We start from the raw sequence: 17,014 nt of genomic DNA on the forward strand, positions 1-17,014 counted from the left end.
TTTGCGCCCACGAACATCTCTTACCATGTGTCATATAATAAATTTGTTGCAGCACATGCTATACATGGGAAGTTAGTAAGGAGAAATCATATCTTACACGGCATGCATCGTGTGGCCGTATATGCCATCAATTACAACCCTATGGGCTCCATCTATCAAATGTTTATCGGGATGTACAGCTATAGGATTGGAGGTACATGGGGCCGCATGATAATTTTTTGGTTTGTTAATTGTTAATTACCTCTGTGGGCCCGACCAACCCTTTCTTTGACGTAACGGGCTCTTCGAACCATTTTCCATTTTTGGGTTGTGGTAAAAGAAATGTTGGTTTCGGGTGTCGCCCTGGCCCTGCCATGCCAATGGCCCACAACTCTTATTCTAATTTCTGAAACTTCCCCTCCCCTTCCGTTTATTATTTTCTCGATCTCTATCTCGATCGCCGCCGTGCATCATCGGCCACCTCGTCGCCGTCCCCTCTCTTCCTCTAATCGCCACCGGGCGTGGAACTAATATCGCCGCCGTCCCCTTCCGCCTCCGCTGTGGCTGACGTTGCCATGGCCTGATGCCTCGAAGGTCTCTGTAAATCTCTCTCTCCGCCTCTGTTTTCGAGCTATCCACAGGCTGCACGAAGGCTAGCGCTTCCGCTCGGCCCTCAGGTTTCCTCCCATACCCAACCTCTCGATCCTTTCCTCTTTCCCCTCTCTTGTTTTCCTTGTTTCCATCCTTATAGCTGATAAAAAGATTTTGATTTTTCCCCATTATTTTTTGTCTGAGATTAAATTGTTGCATTATATTTAGTTCTATGAACAAATTTCAATGGTAGGATTTCCACAAATCTTTCTTTGTAGTTGATAGGAGTTTAAAATGTGGGCTATGTGCTGTTCTGAATCCCTTGCTGTTTGCCCGCTAACAGTTTCTGGAAATGACTGGATTTTTGAGGTCCTATTTTTTGACTAATGTTTGGGATTTTGAGGATGTTATTTCTGCAATGTTTTTAACTAAAATTCTACAACTTGATGGTGAGCGAAGTAAGTGATAACATGTTCTAGTCTATATCAATGCTGGTAACTGAGAATTCGAGGAATTATTGAAAAAAAAAAAAGAAAAGAAAAAGAAAAGCCTGGAAATAGTCATCCATTGGGGGAAGGAGCTACTATAACCAGATCACTGCTATTGGGTCTGAAAGATAAAATAGTTGAGTTTAATCAGTGTGGTGATCCCGCGTGGCTTATGAGGAGTATCACAATGCCTAGCAAGGGATCTGAAATTATGTAGATTAGTCGATGAACAAGTTCATTTGTGGTCTCAGGCAACTCAGGGATCATAAGTATCATGATCCTTATATGTTAAGAGACTAATTTTGCTGGGAAAATTCCAGTTCACTGAAACAGTGAGGATAAATAGAATGACTTTGCATGGTGGAGTTTAAGCATGACTCTTATGGGCATGTGACTATGTGAGTTCTTCAAAAGTTTAGGATTTTCTATGTCATAGTGGTCATATTCCACCTCTCTATACGTGTTGATAGTGAAACTTTTCTTTCGAGCATATCTGGTGGAGTCTCACTGTTCATCACATTGAGAATTTATTTTGGTTGATGAGCCACATCGACGCGGAAGATGAACAAAATGGCATGCACGGGTGTCTGTATACCAGGAAAAAAGCACTTGCTTTTACTCAAATGATTGATGTACTAAGTTGATCTGTTGTCTTCTTTGATATAAAACAATCATGATCTAATTCCAAAAATGTTTGGTCCTTCTTGCATGAAATCTGAATGGCTAGAGCCTTCAAGTTTGGATGATTCTCTCCCAAGGATTTATTTGTGTTTCACGTTCAGTTGTTTTCTGATGGTGAATGTTTCCTATCATGCTACAGATGAAATAAACCAAAGAAGGTTCGCATGGATTCTCATTTGTCTTCCTAGATGTTGATATTGGATATTATGTGCTTTCAAATGGTTAATTTGATGTATGGTTATTATGCATTTTTGTGGATTAGATTTAAATGCTTGAATCCACATGGAGCAAAATAGCTTCCCTTCAGGTTGGGAAGGATCTGAATTCAAACTCAATAAATTGATCGCATGCATATTGAGAGTTAGGATTCTATGTTCTTTATGAATTCAAAATGCATGACTGATATTTAGTGCCATGGTTCCAATAGTGTCCCACTGGTTAATAGGTACGTGGTTGAATCCAGTTTTCTACATTCCTATGTGTCTCAAAACCACAGTCATCTACCTTCTATATTAATGATAATAAGTACGCTGGGCATGCTGCCATAAATATTACCTTCTACAGCATCTGAAAACTGCCTGTTAACAAGTGTTGTTTTCATGTCATGTAAGATGGATTGTATCAAGGCAAGTGAGGAAGATACATGGTTTAATGGTAGGGATTATTTATCCTGCCATTGGAGGTTGTACTCATTAGCTAGTAAAGTTGTATCTCATATGAAAGTAATAGCTGTCATGGCCAGCAATCAATGCCGTCTTTTGCTGCTTGCTTTGATGTCAGAATCTGTGAATAAAGGTATCATAATTCCTGCTGGGTTCCTAGCCTTTGAGTGTTCTGCTGCGGGTTTAGATTGAGATCTTGGAGATAAGTTTAGGCTATATTCTATAATGAAGTTGATGCTGGAAGTTATGCTCCTCATGCTATCTTTGCTGGAGAATTGAGGAGGGTATGCCAACTTTTGTGATGGGAGTATCAGGGTGTTGTTTATGAACTATTGACCTTACGTTTGCAACAAAAGCAATGTTCTTTGAAGCTTTTGTTTAGTTTAGCGAGTAGATTGAAGAGGCTGATGTAATCTTTTGCTTTTGTTGCTTTTGTTTATGATTCCAATGTATATGTTTGTACCAACTAAATTTGGTCGTTGATTTGTTTATCTATCCTGCTAAAGTCAGCAAGTATTTGAACCTAAGTTTTGCAAGAAGTTTGGGAGAGTGAGCCATGGTGCAACAGTCAAGTTGGTCTATTATGACTTAAAGGCCACAGATTCGAAACATGGAAACAACCTCTCTATAGCTGGGGGTAAGGTTGCATATATTTGATCCTCTCTAGATCGTATGATTGCGGGAGCCTCCTACACTAGGCCACCCCCTTTTTTCTAACAAAAAATTTGGATAGTTTTCATGTGCGTACACTGAAGTTTAGGATGTGCCAATATCCAAATCATGGTTCGCCGAACTGTCCTGAATCAAGCAGTTCGGGAATGCCAAACCATGTCGGTGGTTTATCAGTGCGGTTTGGACATTCAATTCGGAACATCAGCGAAAATGGACAGAGGGAGAAGGAAAGAGAGGAAAAGAGAAGGGGGAGAATGAAGGAGAGTGAAGGGCCGATGGTGGCCGGCCCACTAAAGTTGTCGAAGCCTTCAGAGCTCTGCCCTCCTCCAAAGAGATGGGAATAGAGAGAGATATATAGAGAGAGAGAGTGAGGGAGAGAAACAGGAGGGCGAGGTGGCATGGAGGCCGATTGTGGCTGTCTAGGCCCTTGGATGGACGGATTCTCCTCCACAGCCTGAGTTAGGTCAAAATAAGGGCGACTCTATTGCCGACTTCAACGTGCATCGTGAAAAAAAAATTAAATATGATTGAAATAGGGGCAAGTCACCCCTATTTCAACCCAGTGGAGGCTGTGGGGGGAATCCAGTTGTCCGGGGGACTCAACGGTCCTCCGACAGCCACCGCCGGCCTCCTTACCACCTCCCCTTCCATTTCTCTCCCTCTCTCTCTATTCCCATCTCTTCAGAGGAAGGCAGAGCTTTGGAGGCCCCCCTCTCTCTCTCTTTTCATTCCCTCCCTCCCCTCTCTCTCTCTCTCCTTTCCTCTCCGATTCTCCCTCTAGTCCGCTTTGTTTGCCGTGTAGGTTCAGGCCCAAACTGAACTGTATCCGCCTATGGGTGGGCATGGGTTCCAGTTCCAGTTATGCACACCTTGATCCAAACTTTGTTGGTTACCATAATTGACACTCAAAAACTCCATAAAAGGATATCACTAGTTTGATGCATGGTAAAGAGCACAGTTATAACTTTTTCTTCAGTTTTGCACAAGTTTATAATCTATCTACACACAATTAAATGCTTTATAATTTCAGTGTGGTAGGACATCATATATACTAAAATATGAAAAAGTGGATTGTCAAAACACCTCCATAAAACTTTTTGATGCATATATATATTACAAAAGTTAGAACTATGAAGTCTTCACAAAAATAGCATCATCTCTAGTTGTTCATATGACATAAAATATTTATTGAAAATTATTATTTAAAACATTTTTTTTTGTAATATTTGATGACCTTCATCTCCATCAACATTTTTTTTGAATGTTCTCTTTCTGTATGACAAGGGAATATGTTATCTCATTTTTCATGCATGTGATCTGGAAACTGCAAATGGATGACCATGCAAAGAAAAAGAATGAACTACCTTGATGGTTAAAGGGTTTATAGCAGCTAATGGAATGGAAAAGAAAAGAACAAGTGATGAGTCTGAACCAGGATCTATTCTGCTTTCACAAGTGGACAGGTTTGGATTTATAAAACTGGAGCAGAACTCTTCAGAGGGCTTAACTAAAAGCAGGCCTACTAATGAACATGAGAGGTATGGGATACACTATTTCATTTGTTTCTCTTAAATATTGTTTTCATTTTTCCACTTAGAATGGATCAGAAGTGTTGGATGTTTATATCATACGTTAAATAAAAACCACCATATCACAAGCTTTATGTTATGCCTGTTTTTTCTTTTTCTAATTGGAAGACTGCTCTTTCACATAAATTATTACAAAAACTATAGCCTACTAAAGGAACACATAACATGCCATTTTATGTAAGTAGGCACAACTTTGTTTTCAGCAAAACTTGTTTTGAACAGGGTAATGGTTGAGTTTTAAGCCAACGTGGGCTTTCAGCAGAAAGTGGTAGTGTAAATAATTCACACAACCTGCTTTGGAGTTGAAGAATATATGGCACATTTCAAAATATATTTGTGCTTAGGTACTCTCCGTGTTTTATTTATTTGCTGTGATGTAATTTATGATAGATCAGTTGTTTTCATTGTCTCAGGATTAATGTAAATACACATTAGTTGACAGTTACAAAATGTTCACTTCAAATTGTTAGCGTGTCATTATTTCACTTCAAATTGTTAGCATGTCATTATTTCAGTAACCATTTTGTTAAGTTTAAAATCATCTGAATCCATATTATACTTTAATTTGCTTAGAGTGAAATTTATTCTTGACAATATATGATAGAATTGTTTGTCTATATAAGTCTATAACTTCTGATGGAAATACTGCTTATTGTTTGTTTTTTTTTTTCTTCCATTATAACATTATGCATGTTGTATTATGATGAAAAGATTGTAATGACAGTTTGTTGGTAAAGCTGCTTCTTACAGGAAATTTAATTTGATGTTGGTGTGTCTCTTCAATTTAGTGAACTTTATCCAGTTATGGCCGCATCATCTATCAAAAGAATGTTGTTTTTTGTACTGTAGATTAGGCACAACAGTTTTTTGTTTGTTATGCTTTCATTAGTATTCTTTGTATTGTTGGAAAACTTATATTTATTGCTCAATGTGCATGGGTTGTATCTTCATAATTCATGCATGTGTAGCAGCAATATTTGTTTTCTTCATCATCTTTCTTACTTCCAACATGGCTCTTAATTTCTTTCAGAGAAGAAACAAGGATTAAAAAGTGGAGGAAAATGGTAGGTGTTGGTGGGAGTGATTGGAAGCAGTATGTTAGAAGAAAACCTCATGTGGTTAAAAGGCGTATAAGAAAGGGAATTCCTGATTGTTTGAGAGGACTTGTTTGGCAATTGATTTCTGGAAGTCGAGACCTTCTGCTAATGAATCCAGGGGTTTATGAGGTATTCCATGCAGCATACATTCTACTTTTGCTTGCCTTGACATAATCTATTGATTGGAAATTCTTCTTTTTAATATCCCAAACTCGATTGATGGCATGTTTTACATTTTTTTGTCCAAGAATTTATAGTATAAAATAGATTGTTCTTTGTGTCATTTTGAGATAAAGATAATAACCCAAACTTAAAACAAGTCTAATTTAACATTTTTATTGCAGCATGATATCATTTAGTTAACTCCACCTATGTTTTGCATTTAGTAGGTCCCACCCTAGATCGAGGAAGGCTGTGGTAGGTTGATGGCTAACATAAAACTATAGTCAAATCCTATATACATGAATCCATATAAGAAAACCTATGGGGCATTCCCTATTAGTGACATGCTGCATCACATCCTGAATATGGTTGGAAGTATGCAAGGGTTAACCAAGGTGTTCCCTAGTAGTGATGTGCTGTATCAGCATCCGGATGTGGTGAGGAGGGAAGGGTTTTCACACTTTAATGGATTGATGTGGGTAAAGAAATTAGTCAGGAAAGTAGAATACATTCAGTAACTTGGAATATAAGGTCATTGATAGGACAATTGATGGAACTAAAAGGCACAATGACAAGGAGGAGAATTAACATATACTGCAAGAGACTAAGTGGACAGGAGAAAAAGCGAAGGACGTTGGTAAGATGCGTTATAAACTTTTGTATACTCGAAAAGATCAGAATAAAAATAGAGCATGAGTTATTGTAGATAAGTATCTAAAAGATGAGATTGTAGATCTTAGGAGAATAAGAGAGAATAATCTAGCTAAAATTAGTGTTTGGAGAGGAGTTTCTTAATAGCATTAGTGCTTATCTCGGTTCACTGTGCCGTTATTGAACCCCGGATCGGTTGGCCAGCAACATGGTTCGGTACGCCCCCATACCGTTCCATATCGGGCTCAAATTGACATAGAGAAAGGGAGGGAGAGCAGGAGAGGAAGAGAGAGAGAGGGGGAGGAAATGAGAGGAAGAGAGAGTTTTCGGAGGCCATCAGAGGCCAGCCGAGCTTGCTACGCTGCTGCCAAGGTCGGTGGAAGCCGGAGGAGGGCAGAGGGAGGGAGAGGGAGAGAAGGCTGCTACGCCGCTATCGAGGCTGGAGCAGTCAGCAACTTCAACTTAAAATCCTCCAAAAAAGAAAAAAACAATGACTTGGTAAATCTCAAAAAAAAATGAAATAGGGATCGAAGCTCTTGTTTCGATCGGGAGGAGATAGAGCCCCTCACCGATCTTCACCAGCCTTGGCAGTGGAGCGATGACCTCACTGGCCCTTTGGTGGTCTAGCGGCCTCCTCTCCCTCTCCTTGCCTCTCTCTGCCCTCCAGCTTCCACCGAGCTCGGTAGCGGCACAACGTCCTTGGCTGCCCTTTGACGGTCTCCGGAGGCTGTCTCTTTCTCTCCTTTCCTCCTCTCTCTCTTCCTCTCTTTCCTTCTTCCTCTCCCTCTCGCCAATTTCTTGTTTCAAATGTCGGAACCATCTGATCGGCCGCTGGTACACTTCGACATGCTGCAAACAGACGGTTTGAGTGATTTGGTGAACCATGGTGCCTCAAGTAGGATTGGATGATGCTACACGCAATGCTTTTGGAAAGACATGTTAGACTAGTTCAAGAGATGTCTAGTGGAGAAAATATATTTATTGGAGGAGATCTGAATAGGCACATGGGAAAATATAATGCAGGTTTTGAAAGAGTGCATGGAGGTTATGGTGGAAACAGGGACGAGGAAGGAAATGCCATTTTAGAGTTCATGATGGCATATAATCCAATTTTAGCGAACTGATGCTTTAAAAAGTACTCTTACATGATAACTTTTAAAAGTGGATATGATACGAGTCATCTAGATTTCTTCCTCATTAGAAAGACTGATCGAGGTTGGTGTAAAGATTATAAAGTTATACAGGGTAGGAGTTTAACCAATCAACATAGATTGGTAGTTTTAGTATGTGCATTAGGAAACGTAAGAGGACTAAAAAAAAGGAAACCAAGGACTAGGCTGTGGAATTTGTGAGGAGAGAAACAAATGTCTTTTAAGGATAGAATACTGAAGGAAGGAAAATATTGTTTAGATGAGGAAATTAACACCATGTTGGAAGAGATGGCTGATAGTATTAAAAATACAGCTATTAGAGATACGAGGAGAATCAAAGGGAAAAGAGCCATCCGGTAAAGAAACTTGATAGTGGAATGAGAAAGTCAATTGACGATACAAGCTAAAGAGAGTGCTATAGAAGACTATGTAAGTGTAGGAATAGAAAAGCATATGAAAGATATAAGATAGCTAAGAAAGAAGTTAAGAACACAATATAAGAGACTAGATTTAAAGCATATGAAGAGTTATATCATAAGCTAGAAGTGAAGGATGGAGAGAAAGGTATCTATAACGTTGCAAGGTTAAGAGAAAAAAAATTAGAGACCTAGCTCAAGCTACATGCATCAAAGATGTAAAGCAGTTGAATCTAATGGAATATCTACTAAGATTTGGAAGTGTTCAGATGACGTGGAAGTATCTTGGTTGATTAATTTGTTTAATAAGATTTTAAAGACCAAGAAGATGCTTGATGAATGGAGAAAGAGCACTATAGTACCAATATATAAGAATAAAAATGATATTCAAAATTGTTTTAGTTACCATTGTATTAGATTCATGAGCTGTATTATGAAATTTTGGAGAGGGCTCTTGAGTGTAAATTGAGATGTGACAAAAAATATCAAAGAAATAATTTGGTTTTCTGCTGGGAAGATCGAATATAAAGCCTATTTTTCTCCGTCGGAGGTTAATGGAGAAATACAGAGACAAAGACAAGATCTCAATATCATTTTAATCACTTTGGAGAATGCATGTTATAAAGTCTCTAGATAAGTTTTATGGTAGGTATTAGATAAGAAAGGAGTTTCCATTAGGTTAGTTATATATAATGTGATGAAGGATGTGTGTAATGGAGTTGTTACTAGTGTGAGAACTAATGATTGTAATATTAGTAAGTTTCCAAGCACAATAGGCTTCGTACCCCAAGGATATGTTCTACATTGTTACCTTTTTGTGCTATTTATGGATGAGCTTACTAAGCATATTTAGGATGACATTCCTTGATGCATACTATTTGTGGATGATACAGTCTAAATAGATAAAACTATGATTGTAGTTAATTATAAATTGGAATTATGCAGGAGTATATTAGAATCTTATTGTTTTAGGCAAGATTCGCCATCTCGGTATTGGACCCCGTATCGGTACCATGCTATTATAGTATTGGTATATGGTTCGATATGGTACGAGACAGCATACCAAGTGTCGGTATGGATAAGATAGCATATCAGTGTAAGACCAGTACAATATGGTATATTCTGTACCGAGCAGTACAAAGTGGTATGGTAAACCATGGCTTCACGTTAAGTAAGACCAAGAAATACATGGAATATAATTTAAGTGAAATAAGAAATAGAGATAAAGTTTGAGTCAAAATTAAGGATCATGAAGTTTTTAAAAGTGATTACTTTTTGGTATTTGGGATCGATTATTCATAATGAAGGGAAGATTGAAGAGGATATTATCCATAGATTGAAGTAGGATGGATAAAATGGTGAAGTGCAACTAGATATTATATGGTCATAGGATACCTACCAAGTTGAAGGAAAAATTTTATAGGATAGCCATACGACCAGCTATGCTTTATGATATGGAATATTGGACAGTTAGAAAATAAAATGTGCACTAGATGAGTGTGGTCGAAATAAAAATGTTGAGATGGATATGTAGTAATATAAGAAAAAATAGAAAATAAAAAATGAAGTCACTCTTAAAAATGGTAGAGGTATCACTAATTGAGGATAAATTGAGAGAATGATGACTTAGATGGTTTGGATGTTACAACATTGAATCGAGAAATGCACCAATAAGTAGGAGCGATTTGATATACATAGATGGAAAGAGTGGTAGAGGTACACTGAAAATCTCATGGGATAACGTAGCAAGGAAAGACTTGGTATCGCTACATTATTTAGAAAGTATTGTCCCAAACAAAGTGGAATAGAGGAAAAAGATTTATGTAGCTGATCCTAACTAGTTTGGGATTTAGGCTTAGTTAAGTTTCAAAGAATTTCTGTGTAATCTTCTTTTGACTAATGTATTAAAAGGTAGGCATGTAGTAGCCACGAGGTGTCATTGTAGATAGCTGATAGCAGGTACCATGTATCCAAAGCAGGTTGTTAAAACATATTGTTATTTTTTTTCTTAGTATCGAAATTAATGTTCTATGGAAACTTCATGCCAAATATAATGGAAACAATCAAGTGCAAAGCTATAAAATATCATTAACCTAGCGCCGTAGAATCATGCCAACAACGATCTAATGTTAAGGTCCATAATTTAATGACATATATAAATCGAGTAAATTACAATAACCTCTTTGAGTTTAGGGGAAAATTATACTCACATCTGGTAGTTTGAAACACTTAATCTTGCCCTTCTGAAGTTTATTTTTATCCAACACTTCAACCCATAACTTAATAGAATGTTAGTCAAACTGTTAACCTTAAATGGAATCCAAATGCTATGTCTAAAAAATTTCAAAAACGACCAAAATAACCTTAAGTGACATAACAACCACCCAAGGACATAAAAAAATGTCTTCTCCTCCCCACTCAATGGAACTTTCGACTTTTCACATAGGATAAACAATTTCACTAATGCCATTAATTAAACTGGTGTAAGTGTAGGTTTTACGAACTTTTGGGTGTAGGTGTAATAAACGTAAACCTCAGGGAGGGTTTTGTAATTTATGTCACTCATAAGATAAAAATTTCCATAATCACATAACATTGCCCATAAAACAAAGATGCCCTTAATGATACAAAATCAACTTTAGAAAAAAGACGTCGGCAATCATATAACATAATTCACAAACAAAACATCATTATCTATAGATAATAGACTTCACGGGAGTTTAATTAAGAAAGTCAAAATGACAAATTGATGATTGACATCACAATGATCAATCATTGTCTGCCACTTCGAGTTCTGCTTTTTGAGCATCAAAACTAGGGGTGCCTGAGTCATCCAATTGGAAATTCGTCTAGCCTGCTACGGAATAAATCACCTCTTTTGAACCTATTGTATGGCATTGCTATGATACTTAGCTTTTTAGTTTCAGATCACTTGGCCACTAGAGTAGCCATAGTGGTCGATTTCTCAAGCAATGATTTTGACATAGATGAGGGCAATCCTGTGATTCCATAATAAGTTTTGTTCATGACAATTTGTTTTAGATTGGCTTGTGTGATTTGTCAATTTGTTGTGGCTAGCCAGTCTCACCACACAAGTACAATGGACTCTATATGCCAAATCCATTGTTTTGCTTATCTTTTTTTTTTTTTACACAATGTTGCTTTGTTATAAGAAGAATAGTTTTTTTTTATTTTTATTTTTATTTTTATTTTTTGATCACTGTCCTTGCCATCTGGTGGAGTGCCACATGTTATTATTGATTCCACCATGCACATGACTTGGGCCATCTAATATTGGAATCAAGTTTAATTCTAGTTATAGTGGATAGCTATGGGCGTAGAATATCGCTTTAGAAGTGTTCTAATACCAATGTACAGATAAAAGGTGATCCACAAAACTGCACCAACTATGAATTAGCTGAAGCATGTTATTAAGAAATCAATAAGAAAATTACTGTTTATTTCTAACAACCGATAATGCTGTAGCCAAGGTCTGCTGCTATGCCACTTCCTTCCCTCCATGAGGTGCTAAAATAATAATAGAGAGAGCACCGACTTTGAGAAATCTTATAAGTATTTTTGCAGTTAATTTGGTGGATTTTTTTAAGGATTGAATATCACAACAGCACAGCGTTAAAGAAATTTTAATGCCATGCAGAAGGGGAGGTTAGTCATTTCAAAGAGTGAGTAGTGAATTTTGAATCCTAGTTTGGTTTTACATATAGGCTCTATCTTAGAATGTATAATAATTTGATAATTGTGAAGTTGAAGCAATCATTAGTTCCAAGGAGGTCCTGTCAGTTGATGAGATGAGAGTAGTTATGAATGTTAAATTTGAATCATGATGGGAAGATTTGGACTATTGGGGCATAGAAATTGTTAGAACTCGAAGAAGTTATGAAGTACCTTTTTTTTAATGTGGCTACATAGAAAGCAAAGTTTTCATCTTGATACCGGTTTGTATTGGTATTGGGAACTCAGCAATTTGATGTATAAAACCCTTAAAATTATGGTCCTATGGCAAACTTAGTGGCAAGGATGAGTGCAGGGGGTGGGGCATTGAGTGGGGGAGCAGCAGGTGCAATGGGGCTAAAGCTCATGGTTGTCAGGTGGAGGAGTGATGGTGATAGACAGCAGAAGAAGTAAAGGTGGGGGGGGTGTGTGTGTTTGTGAGAGAGAGAGGGAGAGGGAGAGAGAGAGAGAGGTGGCAGAGTGGATGGCACCCAAAGCAACTATAGCACTGCAGAGTCCTTGGTGTCAGTAGGGTGGGGATCAAAGGTGGCTAAACAGACAGCAGGGCAGTTGGGTGCCTGCAAGAGAGAGAGAGAGAGAGAGAACAGTTATATCGGCAGAAACATCGCAGCAAAGAGGGAAAAGGGAAATAGAGGTTCTTTGGGAGGTCTTTTGCCAATAGGGTCAGAGATCAAGGGTCAGAGAAGAGATAAATATGGGGCATTTTTTTTAGATGATCAGATGCTTATTTTATGTCAAGATAGTAGGAAGTGGGTTGTTTTTCAAGTTGATCTGGACTTTTTATCTCAGATAAACCAATGCCTTGGTGTATCTTGGTATCAGCCTTCTATCGAGATGGATGAGATATTTTAGTCCTTTGCAACCTGTATGAAATTGAGGCTCAAAATTAGAATGTGTGGCAAAGGTACCTAATTTTTTGGTTAAATTATTCTGCATACATAAAAAAAAAGAATAAAATTGAGATTTTCATTTCAGAATAAAAGGTGATAGCTGAGATGGAAAAGATACTCAAAAATTGTGTAGTCACAGCATGCAATTCAGAGTAAAAACTTGCAGAATGATGGTAAAATTGATACTGTTATTTGGGTTGGTGAATTGGTTTAATGAAATGCAGACGATCCAAACACATAAGTGCCCTCTGTTCTCAAAAAAAAAAGGGGTGAAAACGGGAACATAAGATGAGCATTACAAAGACAAAAGTAGTTAGGAGTTATGTGGTAGAACAACTAGTGTACCTAGCGGGGCATAATCAGAAATTTAGATGTAAATTTAAAGGACAAAGTAATGAAAATTTGAGTACCATGTTCCACATGCATACAACAAAAGACTAAAAGAGCCCCTAGTAAAGACAGATGTTCAATTTTTGCATGAGAGCATCAAGAATGTGATTGCTTAACTAATGAAAAATTCAGTGAAAGTTTTGACAATGGATTTTGAAAGTTTGGATTCACAAGAGTTGCAGTCCTTAAATGGAGCAAACAATTAAGAGATTTAAGAAATTGAGGAATAGATTAGATGAGGCTTGTTGTACTCATGTTATTGTTTGGGATTTTTTTTTTTCTTTTTTTGCTATCTTTCTTATATCAAACTTTCTATTTTCCTTCTTTTTCATTTTGTTAATAATATGCTTATTGCTAATTATTTTGCTGCAGCAACTAGTGATATATGAGACATCAGCAGCAGAGTTGGATATAATTCGTGACATATCTCGGACTTTTCCTTCACATGTTTTCTTTCAACAGAGGCATGGACCAGGCCAAAGGTCCCTATACAATGTTCTGAAGGCATACTCTGTGTATGACAGGGATGTTGGATATGTTCAGGTTTGAATTGAAATAGTCAACCCTGCTGTTTGGCTACTGCTTAGCAATGGACCAGCTAAAATGCCAGAAATTGCCATTCCATAACCTTGAAATTGTTCGGATATCACTTGATGCAGCTAACTGTATTGCAGGGGATGGGGTTTTTAGCAGGTTTGTTGCTTCTTTATATGAGCGAAGAAGATGCATTTTGGCTACTAGTTGCTTTGTTGAAGGGGGCTGTTCATGCACCCATGGAAGGCTTATATCTGGTACTTCATTCTTTTGTAAATATTCTTTCTTTTTTTGATGTGTTATGGACTTGTCTTTGCTCCTATGCAGATACGTTATCCACTTGTTACATATGTGCACTAACTAGTTAAAGTGCACAAGCATATGCATGATAAACAAATACCCTGTAAAAGAGAGAATAATTTTACAGATGCAAAGAGGGCTGCAAAAAATTTAGATTATTAGGTTCAAATAAATTTGGGTTGATGATGTTTTATATCATGATACTTAGAAATCAAAATCTGGTGCAGTTGAATAAAAGGTCAATTCAAATCCCAATCCAAATATTTGATTCAGATTGATTCAATGTATTAAAAAGCCGATAATAGGCATGTATCTGCCGAGGGGGTTCATAGCAAAAAGTGGTTTGTGGATGTTATAACAGGTGCTTTGATCCCAAAGCGTTCTGTTAAAACATATCAATATTTTTTTCTTATGAAGTACCATAAAGCAATACTCTACATCAACTTCATGCAAAAAAATGAAAAGAAAAATCAGGACAAGCTTTAAAACATATTTGATCTAATGTCATTAAAAAAAATAAAAATCAAAATAAAGATAAGCAGTAAAACATCATTGATCTAACAACATGAAACCATATCAATGCTCATATGAAGGTTAACAATCTAATGACAAATATTATCATCTGCCCTTTACATGATATTGATGTCTAGCAAGATAAGTGGCGTGTTGGCTGTGCCAATGGGGGAGCTTTGGTGTTGGATCTTTGGTGGCATAGTGCTTCGAGGGATGCCTTGCTCTTTTCCATTCTCCATTCTTCTCCTCTTCTTTACCACTCTTTATCCAATGAGGGCACCAAATAAGTTAAGTGGTCCTTGTAATAAACACCAATAGGTCAAATTACTGCTTAAATTGCTAAGCTGGTCCAATTAGAACCAGTCCAACCTATTTTGGAACATAGTGCCTGCTATAAATCAATAGCATAGCAGCTGCAATGGTGGGTATTCACTCATCATATCAGGCACTATAGGCCCTAGCGCTATATGAGGTCGCCATGGCACGTAGCATAGTGGTTTAGTTTCGAAGTGGTATAGCGGCTGCTATGGCTGATTTTTTTTTAAAACAAGGTGTTTAATTTGATAATTTATTGGCAGATTTCATATTACAAGTGGGTAGATCCAATCCACTCATTATCTTAATTGGATGGCTAGGTTTTCGGGGGGAAATACTTTAGTTTTTTTTCTTTGACGCTCAGTAGGCAAGAGAAAAGATGGAAAGTCTTCTGTTACAATCACATTGCCTTCTTGGTAATTATGTTTTTTTCCTACAATGAACCAATAATGTGCTAAGTTATATGCTGTCGTATTTTATATTTCACTAAACTCAAGAACATCAAGATTTTCTCCATTTGACTAAATAGTAATGATTGTTTATATGTTTTAACCTTTCATTGTTGATAGTATACTAAAGTGAAGGAGTGATGCAAGTACTTTGTGGATGTGTTTGGTGTTATTTAAAAAAAAGTACTTTTGCAACTTTTGAAGCAAAAATTTCTTCCTAGAAAATATAAGCATTGGTAATAATATATGAGAAGTTCTTCTACAAGAAGAAAAGGTTTAAAAGTGCTTCTAGAGAAGCTAGAAAATCTTGCTTCTGGCTTCTCTTTTTTTTAAGAACTTTTTACACAGCAAAGGCAACACTAAACATGCCCTTTACTTTTATATGCGTATACTTTTGAGTAGAATTGTACACATAAAGATAGTTAGGAGCAAAGTTTTAAATCCTATGGGATAGACGCGTTCCAGTATCTTCATGAAATGGGATGCTCTACTGTCCAGTCCCATCCCGATAGCCATCCTGATTATGTATCTCAATAGATATCCTCTATCTTTTTTTCCTTCTTCTTTGCTTTCTTCTTTTCTTTCTTTTTCTTCTACCTTGATTTATTTCCTTTTTTCTTTTTTTTCTTATCCTTTCGTTTCTTTCCTTTTTTTCAATTTTCTTCTTCTTTCTCTTGTCTTTCTTCCTTTCTTTTTCTTCTCCCATCCTTTCTTTCTTTTATTTTTCTTCTTCTTTTGTCCTTTCACTTTTCTCCTCTTTTTTCATCTTCCTTTCTTTTCTTTTTCTTCTTCTTTCCCTACATGGAAGAGTTTTGGAGTCCCGAGCCTGTCTCAGTCCCATTTTCTCATTGGAACAGGACGTCCCAGGATGTCCCTTGTCGCATCGAGATGTAAAACTATGGTTAGGAGTGAGAATATACTGACAACAAAGTTATAAATAACTGAGGTTTTTAATGCCAAGATCACAGTCATCTTGTTGGGTGGCTTGACCTAAGATGATCCAAGATCTTGTTTTATTTAGCTAATATGGAATATATTCAATTTTGGAAGGAACTGAGTTTTTCCAAGATCTTGTCAAATATTTAATGACTAAGGTGCCAAAAGCTCGGCTAATATGGTAAATCCAAAATTGACGACCATAATTAGGTAGTGATTTTTAACTTTATTTCTTAAAATTCTATTTAAAAAAGGATATAAAGGTGATTGAAAAAATATCAGCCAATATGGTTATATTTGCATCAACCAATATTTTAGGGTTTCTTAGTCTAATCTGCCGAAATATATTTGAGATATGTACATGTTAGGAGGCACCCAATAGCAATAATAACTGAGATCTTGGCCAAGATGAAAACCTTGTAAAAATTAAGTCACTGACCAGGGAGGGTGGAATTTTCGGAGGAAAGATGGAAAGCCATCTGATAAGGAAGATTGGTGTTTAAGGAAAAAATTGAAAGCATTTAAAAGTCACTTTTAAATGCTGGGGGACAGTCTGTTGAGAGAAAAATAATATAGTATAAAAGGTCTCTCCTAAGTTAGTTGGGACCCAATTAGAGATATTTAGAAGCTATCTCATCTGTCAGTAAATTTAATTTGGAGAAAATTTGAACCCACAACTTTCAGCAGCCTTGTCTTTCTTATCCTATTAACTAGCCAATTGAACAGAAAGTTGTAAAACATGTTTTAATAATCATTTTCCTTCTTGCTGATTGAATTACTTTCGATCCAAACATG

General features: G+C 36.9%; 1 protein-coding gene across 5 annotated transcripts in view; it reads left to right on the forward strand.

Moving 5' to 3' along the window:
* Positions 1-329: 329 nt before the first annotated feature.
* LOC105061168 (uncharacterized) overlaps positions 330-17,014 on the forward strand; it is a 34,979-nt gene continuing 18,294 nt past the window's right edge. Inside the window, exons 1-5 of one of the 5 annotated variants that reach the window (XM_010945134.4) lie at positions 330-656; positions 4,358-4,611; positions 5,693-5,888; positions 13,545-13,715; positions 13,847-13,963. In XM_010945134.4, coding sequence (XP_010943436.1) covers positions 4,442-4,611; positions 5,693-5,888; positions 13,545-13,715; positions 13,847-13,963 — 654 coding nt within the window. In that variant the 5' untranslated portion in view covers positions 330-656; positions 4,358-4,441. The remainder of the gene's footprint in view (positions 657-4,357; positions 4,612-5,692; positions 5,889-13,544; positions 13,716-13,846; positions 13,964-17,014) is intronic. The other 4 variants (XM_029260731.2, XM_010945132.4, XM_010945133.4 and 1 more) reach the window with 4 other exon arrangements.

The sequence above is a fragment of the Elaeis guineensis genome, chromosome 12 (assembly GCF_000442705.2).
Source record: "Elaeis guineensis isolate ETL-2024a chromosome 12, EG11, whole genome shotgun sequence".
Lineage (NCBI taxonomy): Eukaryota > Viridiplantae > Streptophyta > Magnoliopsida > Arecales > Arecaceae > Elaeis > Elaeis guineensis.